This window comes from Panicum virgatum, chromosome 4N (genome assembly GCF_016808335.1).
Source record: "Panicum virgatum strain AP13 chromosome 4N, P.virgatum_v5, whole genome shotgun sequence".
In the NCBI taxonomy this organism is placed as follows: domain Eukaryota; kingdom Viridiplantae; phylum Streptophyta; class Magnoliopsida; order Poales; family Poaceae; genus Panicum; species Panicum virgatum.
Window position 1 is genome coordinate 2,178,441 of NC_053148.1, and position 9,550 is coordinate 2,187,990.

Sequence of the window (9,550 nt, forward strand, 5' to 3'; positions counted from 1 at the left end):
GAATTACGGAGCCGCTGGGTACGCCTGCAGGTGGGCCCGAGGCCGTCCCATACGTCTCACATGGCGTTCCTGTGACAAAACAAAAATTGTAATGGTATCTTTCCGAATAGGCGAATTGTAATGGTAGTTCTCCAAAGCACAATAATTGTAATGGTAGCAATCCAAAAAACCCTTTTTTTATTTTACTCGAGGAAACCGTGGTTCGAACGCGGAGCGTGATTCGAACGCTGGTCGAGACTCGAGGGCCGTGCGGATCTGCGGGGCGGCAGGGGCGAAGGGGTACGCGTTTAAGCGCGGATCCTTAGAAGCTGAACCGTTCAATCGCGTTGAAGTCCGGTAGGTAGTGTTAGGAGCCGTCGATTTTGATGGAATCGTTTCTTTGGGTACAATTCCTGTAGTACACAATGGTTTGGATATGACTGCAGGGTGCAATTTTTGGGGTGGCCTTAGGGACGTTTGTTTGGTGCCTTATAGGATGGATACGTATCGCTGGTATAGCTTTTCCGGAGCTCGGGGCGGATTGTGTGCCTGTGCTGGTGTGTGTCTTAGCGTTTGTGCTCTCGCCTTTCCGGAGCTCGGGGCGGGGCAGCTGCGCTGTGGGCCCGGTTGTTGAATCTTCTTCTCCTTCGCTTTTACCCGTTGTGCTCGCGTTCGTTAGTGAGCACGCACGGAGCAAGGAAAAGTACTCCGGCCTTCCCACCCCACGTGCGGAAGCACGCAGGCAGCAGCCGTTCAACCGAACCGGAAGCAGACCACTGGACCCTGCTGCCCTGTGGACGCCATACCACGCCGTCGTCTTGGCTTGCTCTAAGGATGTGTTTAGTTGGTGAAAAAGTTTAGATTTAGATACTGTAATTCATTTCGTTATTATTTAATAATTAATGTTCAATTATAAATTAATTAACGTCGTTACATTCATCTCGTGCGAATCAATCAGACTATGTAGTTAGTTATTTCTTTTAACTATATTTAATGTTTCATACATGTATTTAAAAATTCGATGAAACAGATAATGCAGAAAAAATTGGAAACTAAACGGGGCCTAAGCGCGGCAGCGAAATCCGGCCGCTGACCGGGCCGCTTCTGCCATGTGCGCGCCCCTGATGTTTTCTGGCTTGCAGGAAGGACACATGCGTCCGCCTAACTTTCCCTGCCGCGCGCGCCACGGCTCTCGGGCTCTGCCTACCCCAGTCCAGTCCACCGCCTCCCCCTCCCTCCCTTTCCTCTCCCCTTCTCCGACGCGGGCACGGCGCCTATATAAGCCCGGCCGCCGGGCCGAGCAGCAAGCACACAACCAAACTGAACACCTGCAAGGTCAAGGAAGGAGTCAAAATTCCCAACAAGCAAAGGGGAAGTCTGTGAGCTGGTTCGAGTTGCTGCTGCTAGCTGCCTGCGATCATGGACAAGATCCTGGCCTTCTCGATCCTGAGCTCGTCGCCGGCGGACATCTCCGCGAGCGGGCTCTCCACGCGGCTGTCGTGGAGGACCTCCGCCTCCGCCGGGAGCCAGAAGCAGCGGCAGGCGGAGCAGGCGCCGAAGCGGCAGGAGGGGAAGCCCGCGGAGCAGCGGCCGGCGCCGGCGGAGAGGAAGGCGCGGTTCGCGCTGGAGTTCGACGGGATCAACTGCTTCGAGTCCATAGTCTCCTTCTGAGCCCGGAGAGCGGTTGGATTGATCCACCGGCTCGCTGATTTTTTTCTTGGTTGTTGCTGGGTGAAGCGACGAGTGAGTAATTTGTACAGACTACAGAGCTGTGTACCGCGCGCAAAGCCAATCAATGGATGATCATGGCGCATTTGATTTGCAACGTCCTAGTGAATAGTAACAGTTTAACCGCTAATTACGGTACCAAACAAAATCAGTTTACAAAACCAATTTCAGAACCTCCGCGCTAGTGACCCTGAAAAATCTAATGAGGCTTTGGACCGCGTGATTAGAGGATGGTACTGTAGTATCACTGTAGCAAAACATCGATTAATTACCGTTATTAGATTTGTCACGAAAAATTACACTCATCTCTGAAAAAATTTTACAAATAGATTTTATTTGATCTTTCATGCGGAGATCAAAAATAGGCGCGCTAGTAATCTAGCGCGCGAACCAAACAAGGCCCATATGTTCGTTTGATTCGTTACAAATTCTGATGTGTCCTCGTCTCGCAAACGTAGTTTCATTGCAAGCAAGCAAAGCTTTGGAGCCTGAATTTTGGGGGCTTCCATGACGTTGACGGCGACCCCGGACCAAGCTTGCTCTGCTCTGCTCTGTCCTCGGCTCAAACTTCTTCGCGGAATCCGAATGATGCTTTGCCGGTTTGCCCTGTGCTCGTTAGGGGACACGTCGGTCCGGGTTATCCGTTTCAACACGGCGAGAAGCTGTTGCCTAATCGTAGTCGCTTGGTCGTAAACAAACCTGTGCCAGCGCGTACACGCTACCTTGGAGCCTGAATTGGGGCTCCCGTGATTGGGACGCCAAACTAGCTCTGCTCCTGCCCTCCCTCCCTTTCCTTCAGGCCTCAGCAGCCACAAAGTTTGCTCTGTTCTGGTCCCAACTCACGTCATCACATGGACCGGAATACCGATTTGCATAAGCAGGAATGAAACAGAAATGAGATCATAGTAAATGTATTTTTAGGGTTTAAAATTCAGTAGCTGCTGTTAGAATAAGTGCACTGATTTTAGGACGGATGGAGCAATAAGCATAATCGTAAACAAAATTGTTGTTTTTTAAGGGGCGTAAGCAAACTTGTGCCAGCCGCGTACACGTTACCTCCCAGCTTTTGCAATCGAACATCCGTTCCGTCCGATTGCAACCCGGACACCTGGCGAGGTGCCCCAACAGTTTCATTCTGGCTTTGTGCTCGTCCACCCTTGATATTCCCTCCAACCATGCCAGTCCTTTTCTGGATGGAAAAAGTCCTTTCTGTCTCCCTCAACTTAGGACCGAATCCGCTTTTCCTCCCTAGATCACAAAACCGGTTATTTAGACCCCTTGAACTTCCGAAACTGTTCGTGCGACCTCCTTTGAGCAGTTTCAGGGTGACGTAGCAGCGGTTTTTTTTATATATTTATTTTGACTGAAACTTTAAAAAATCATATTAAATCACAAAAAATCATAAAATAGAAAATCCAATTTTGTTAGACTCTACATGAGTAGATCTATACAGTGAACATATTATATGGTATACCTTAATATAAATTTTTTACTGTAATTTTTTATATATACTTTTCTATAATTAATTTATAGATACAGTTTCCGTTGTCTAATTATGGTAAAATTTTTATGGTGGGCTAATCATTATATGGTGGAGCTGTAGTAAAAATTTTATGATTATGGGATCATGTATGCTTAGATAAATCATACTGTCTATATCTCAGTCATACATGATCCTATAATCATAAAATTTTTACTACAGCTTCATCATATAATGATTAGCCAACCATAAAAATTTCACCATAATTAGACAACGGAAACTGTATCTATAAATTAATTACAGAAAAGTATATATAAAAAATTACAGCAAAAAAATTATACTAAAATATAAGATATAATATGTTCACTGCATAGATCTACTCATATAGAGTCCAACAAAATTAGATTTTCTATTTTATAATTGTTTTATAATTTAATATGACTTTTTCAAAGATTCAGTCAAAATAAATATTAAAAAAAACCGCTGCCACATTACCCTGAAACCATTCAAAGGAGGTCACAAAATTAGATTTTCTATTTTATAATTGTTTTATAATTTAATATGACTTTTTCAAAGATTCAGTCAAAATAAATATTAAAAAAAACCGCTGCCACATTACCCTAAAACCGTTCAAAGGAGGTCGCGCGAACGGTTTCGGAAGTTTGAAGAGTCTAAATAACCGGTTTTGTTGTCTATAAAGGAAAAACAAATTCGATCCAAAGTTAAGGGATGCGGAAATGGCTTTTTTTTCCCCTTTCTGGATCTGGATCATAATTATGTGGTTACGAAGTTCAATACATAGAGCAGTTCGTATGCTATCCAGATTGCATAAAATGAAACCATCATGCTAGCGATCCAAATCCAACATAAGTAGCCAGGAGGAGCCCGCGATAAAATAAATAGAATCGTCTCTGTTAATGCTTTGCCTGTACAACCCGTGGTCTCAATCAGCAGCGATTGCCGAGACAATTAGCAACAACTCAACACACGCACGCACGCAAACACGCGCCGATCGACGGACGATCATCGATCGGCGAATCACCATCGCCGCCGTAGGCTGTGCAGCAGCCTCGCAGGACGGCGAAAAGAATGGTCACGCGGCCAATTCCCCGGCGGCGCCTCACCTCCGCGCGCGGGGGGTGAGGGAGAGGGAGCTAGTGCGACACGATGGTCTCGAAGCAGTCGATCCCGTCGAACTCCGGTGCGAACCGCGGGAGCGAGGCCTTGCCGCCGCTGCCGTGGCGGCGCGGCGGCGAGCCCAGCTTCTCCTCCCTGTCCCGCTGCTGCTGCGGCTGCCGCTGCGCCTGCGCCTGCCCCTGGTCGTCCGCGCCGTCGCGCCACGACAGCCGCGTCCAGCGCCCGCCGGCGCTGGCACCGACGTCGGCCGGCGACGCGCTGAGGATCGAGAAGGCCAGCACCTTGTCCATGGCGGCCGGCAGACGAGCGGAGGAGCCTCCTCTAGCGGTTGTGCCTGCCGCCGCCGCTCGGTTCGACGCTGGCTGGTGGATGCTTCGCTTGCTCGGGTGGGTGGGCGGATCGGATGGTCGGTTGCTCGACGGAGGGGGGCGGGGGCTATTTATCGGCGGGCGGCGGGGCGCGGGAACAAAGGAAGGCATAGCGGAAGCCGGCGGGCCGGACGCGAGCCTCAGCGACGCCTCCCCGTCTCTCTGGCGCGCTCGTGACGCACGCGGTCGCGTGCAAGTTACAACCGCCTCTCCCCTCCCCGCGGCATGCCTTTTTTTCCCCCTACCTCTCTCCCGCCTCCGCTTCCGCCGCGCCAGGCGAGGGCATGGATCACACGGTTCAATGGCTGGTGCGCGTCTGATCTGGCTCGACCGGCGCGGGACCGGAGCTTGGTCTGAGTTGGCGGCTTCATAGCGTGTCGTGGTCAACCTGCCTGCCGTACGCGGTCAATACGGGCGTGGGTAAATTTTATTTTTTTATTTGTCACGTCGACAGATATAACTTACGGAGTAACTGTGTCTACTTGGGCTACCATCTTCCTCGGCCCAGCCTGGATGTAAATGTGGGCCAAGTTGGGCGTGGGTTTTCGGGCTGCTGCGCGGTGTGAGAACGGCACCCTCGTGTATCTGGGCTACTGGGCTAGCACCTTGCTCGGCCCAGTTTGGTGCTCTTCGTTTGCCCCCATCATCGGTCACGTATTGATCAAGACAGCGACCTCGGTCATTCCCGTGTCGTAGGAGTCGTCGTCGTGGAGTCGTCGTTGTGGCAGCCTGCCAAAGTCAGGTGCTCAGGGCGTGCAGCGACAAGTTCGTCAAACGTGTTGAAAAGAGGCAACACTGCTGTGGGCTGTGGCAGCAGTTCCCGTGCAGCTGCTCGCCTGCACATCAGAGGAGTTGACTCACAGTTTGTTTAGGCCAGTTACCACTCCATCAACCCGTAAATAAAAAAACATCACATCGAATGTTTCGACACATGCATGAAATACTAAATGAAATTTATTTATAAAACTTTTTACATAAATGGGCTGTAAATCGCGAGACGAATCTAATGAACCTACTTAATCCATGGTTTGCAACAGTGATGCTACAGTACCATCCGCTAATTATTGATTAATTATGGATTAATTAGCATCATTAGATTTGTCACGCGATTTACAACTCATCTGTGCAAAAAGTTTTGTAAATAAACTTCATTTAGTACTTCAAATTAGTAAGATTCCGTCGCAAATTTTTTTTTGCATTTCATCTAAACACACCCTTAGTTGCACTCAAAATTCTAAAATTTTACAAGATTCTCCATCACATCGAATTTTTAAACGCATGCATAAAATATTAAATGTATCTAAACTAGATATTTAATTACACAGTTTGACTAAAATTTTACGAAACGAAAATAGTATAATACTTTACACCCAAAACTTTTCGCATCTAAACAAGACCTCAAACGTGAGGCCATAAGCAATAGTAGTGGCAGTGGCACCGTGAGTTTCTCATTTCTTGGCCCTTGTTTAGTTGCCTTTAAAATTTCAAAATTTTACAAGATTTCCCGCCATATCGAATCTTTAAACACATGCATGAAGTATTAAATATAGCTAAACAAAATAACTAATTCCACAGTTTATTTATAATTTGCGAGACGAATCTTTTAAGTCTAGTTAATCCATGATCGAATAATAATTATCAAATATAAATGAAAGTGTTATAGTCTTTACACCCAAAACTTTATTCATCTAGAGATGAACCGTTGCAAAGCAGGATTCCTAGCGGCATTTTTCCCAACGCGCTTTGAACGCTTTCCCCCGCTTCCGCCGGCCCTACCCGCCCTCGTCCGCTTCACAAACTCTCCTCCTCAGCACCGGGTTTCACTGACTCGTGGGGCCCTTATTAACCCGGGCCTATGCACCAGTCAAGCGGCTGGGCTCCGCCGGCGTCTGCTCTGCCCGAGCAATACGAAGACAACCACCTGCGCGCAACCGATCTCGGCCGTCGATAGCGCTCAACGAGCGTCAAGATCCGAGCGCGCTCCCCAGTGGTCCCGCGCCAGAATATCTACGACGGTGGGCCCGCGTGCCAGCCACCCCCAAACAGCGACGCGTGTACGGCCGCGGGCGGGCGCTCTGGCTGGCTGGCTGCCATTCGAGAGCGGACGGAGAGAGACGCGCGGGCGGGATCCGGCAGCTGGGCCCCACTGACAGCGGGATCCGGCATATTTTGTCGTTACTTGATAAATGATGTTCAATTATAACCTAATTAAATTTGAAAGATTAAGCTCGTGTCTAATCAGTTAGACTGTATAATAAATTATTTTTTCAACTATATTTAATATTCGTATTTGAAAATTTAATGCAATAGATACTATACAACAATTTTTGAAAACTAAAGACAGTTTTATTTCAAAAACAAAGCGAGCAGCAGCAACCCACATTCCAATATTCCATGCAGCCCCACAAGAAAGCTGGGAGCTCGAAGTCCAAAGAGCCCCAAGCCCGGCAACGGCAAGTGCCTCTGCCTCCTCTGTCTCTCTCACTCCCTCTGTCACTCCATGCCTCCATTTTCCCCTTTCTTCCTACAAAGCGTCCCGGTCCCGTCCCGGGCCAAGAAACCCGCCATAAACCACAGCCCTCGCCGCAATGCAGATGCGGCACCTCGCCGCGCTCCTCGTCGCGGCCCTCCTCGCGGCGCCGCCCGCCGTCGCGGCGTGGCGCCCGTGGCCGCCGCGCAACGGCACGGCGGTGGAGGGGCTCGGCGCGTCCAAGAAGTTCGAGGGGTCGTCCGAGTTCGTGAAGCTGCAGTACCACATGGGCCCCGTCCTGGCGGCGTCCATCACGGTGCACCCGATCTGGTACGGGCCCTGGCCGGCCCCGCAGAAGCGCACCATCCGCGCCTTCCTCCGCTCCCTCGCGCCGCCGCCGGCGGAGGAGGCGCGGATCCCGCGGCCGTCCGTGGCGGCGTGGTGGCGCACCGTGCGGCTGTACACGGACCAGACGGGCGCCAACGTGTCGGCGGCGGTGGCGCTGGGCGCCGAGAAGTCGGACGCGCGCATGTCCCGCGGCGCGCGGCTGTCGCGGATGGACATCCAGGCCGTCGTCCGCGACGCCGTGGCCGCGCGCACCCGCCCGCTCCCCGTCGACGCCGGCGGCGTGTACCTCGTGCTCACCTCGCCGGAGGTGCTGGTGGAGGACTTCTGCGGCCAGGTCTGCGGCTTCCACTACTTCACCTTCCCGTCCGTGGTGGGCTACACGCTCCCGTACGCGTGGGTGGGCAACTCGGCGCGGCGGTGCCCGGAGGTGTGCGCGTACCCGTTCGCTATCCCGGCGTACGTGCTGGGGCGGAGGCCCGAGTCGCCGCCCAACGCCGACGTGGGCGTCGACGGGATGGTGAGCGTCATCGCGCACGAGCTGGCGGAGCTGGCGTCCAACCCGCTGGCCAACGCGTGGTACGCCGGGACGGACCCGTCGTTCCCGACGGAGATCGCCGACCTCTGCGAGGGCATCTACGGCACGGGCGGCGGCGGCGCGTACACGGGGCAGCTGCTGACGGACGCGCGGTCCGGCGCCGCGTACAACGTCAACGGCGCCGGCGGGCGCCGGTTCCTCGTGCAGTGGGTGTGGAACCCCGTGCTCAGCTACTGCTCCGGCCCCAATGCGCTCGACCAGGACTAGCTAGCTGCTGGAGTTGCATCGGATTGATGGTCTGCTTGCTGATGCATCATCCATCGCCGTCTAGGCCGTGTTTGGTTTAGGCTAAAAAAATTCGCAATTTTTTTACTTTTGACTACTAATTTACAGTATTAAATAAAGTCTAATTACAAAATCACTTGCCGTACTTCTGATAAATTCGAGAGACCAATCTAATGATGTTTTTGACCGCACGATTAGAAGATGATTACTGTAGCATACTGTAGTTAAATATGGATTAATTACCGTTATTAGATTCGTCTCGAAAAGTTATATCCATCCGTGAAAAAATTTTGTAAATAAACTTTGTTTAGTATTCCATGTATACATTTGTTTTTTATGAAATTTTTTTTTGTGGTGTAAACCAAACACGGCCTAGTAGTGTTCAGTCTCCACGGATCTGGTTTCCTTTCTCGGGAAAATCCGTGGAATGTTTTTGTATAGAGTTCGTCAGCGGAGTGTGAAGGAAGGTGTCGAGCCGCGAGCAGGAAGAGGGGGATCAGTGGATGGCATGTTTGAGTTTGAGGAGACTTTTGAAATTTCTAATTTTTTTATTAAACTTTTGCACTTTTCATTTGGTCTCGGTTCGTTTGAATTTGGGTTGGTTTTCAACTTCTCACGGAGAGGAGAGAGCGGGGGCATGACTGTCAGCGTTACAACAAAGGTCTTGTTTGGATGAGAGTAGCACAAGTAGCGTAACGAGGGAATTTTCAATATATGAAGTACTAAACAAAGCTTATTTGCAAAAAATTTTTGGAATGAGTGTAACTTTTCGCGACGAATCTAATTACGGTAATTAATCGATGATTGGCTACAGTAATACTATAGTAACTATTTTCTAATCGTGTGGTCAAAGATCTCATTAGATTCTTCTCACAAAGTAGCACAGGGGCTGTGAAGTTAGTTTTACAAACTATCTTTATTTAATACTAGTAATTAATGGTCAAAGTTTTTGCTACTTACTAGAGTAGCACAAACCAAACACGACCAAATATTTCTGTACTGGAAGATTATTGCGCAATCATAGGCTCATGGCTTTTGCATGAGAGTGGTTGGGGCCTGTTTAGTTCCCACCTCATAAACTCCGTAAACACAAAATAATTATCATATCGAATGTTTCGACACATACATAAAATATTAAATAAAGTCTATTTATAAATTTTTTTTTGTATGGATGGGTTGTAAATTGAGAGACGAATCTAATGAGCCTATTTAATCCATGA

At 49.7% G+C, this 9,550-nt stretch overlaps 2 protein-coding genes across 2 annotated transcripts; both read left to right on the forward strand.

Moving 5' to 3' along the window:
• Positions 1-1,145: 1,145 nt before the first annotated feature.
• LOC120668445 lies at positions 1,146-1,804 on the forward strand. The gene has a single exon (XM_039948157.1). It carries the CDS (start codon positions 1,399-1,401, stop codon positions 1,648-1,650), a length of 252 nt encoding a protein of 83 aa, XP_039804091.1. The 5' UTR covers positions 1,146-1,398; the 3' UTR covers positions 1,651-1,804.
• Positions 1,805-7,141: 5,337 nt separating this feature from the next.
• On the forward strand, positions 7,142-8,463 carry LOC120671131 (protein EXORDIUM-like 3). Its single transcript, XM_039951383.1, has one exon. It carries the CDS (start codon positions 7,281-7,283, stop codon positions 8,310-8,312), a length of 1,032 nt encoding a protein of 343 aa, XP_039807317.1. The 5' UTR covers positions 7,142-7,280; the 3' UTR covers positions 8,313-8,463.
• Positions 8,464-9,550: the final 1,087 nt, after the last annotated feature.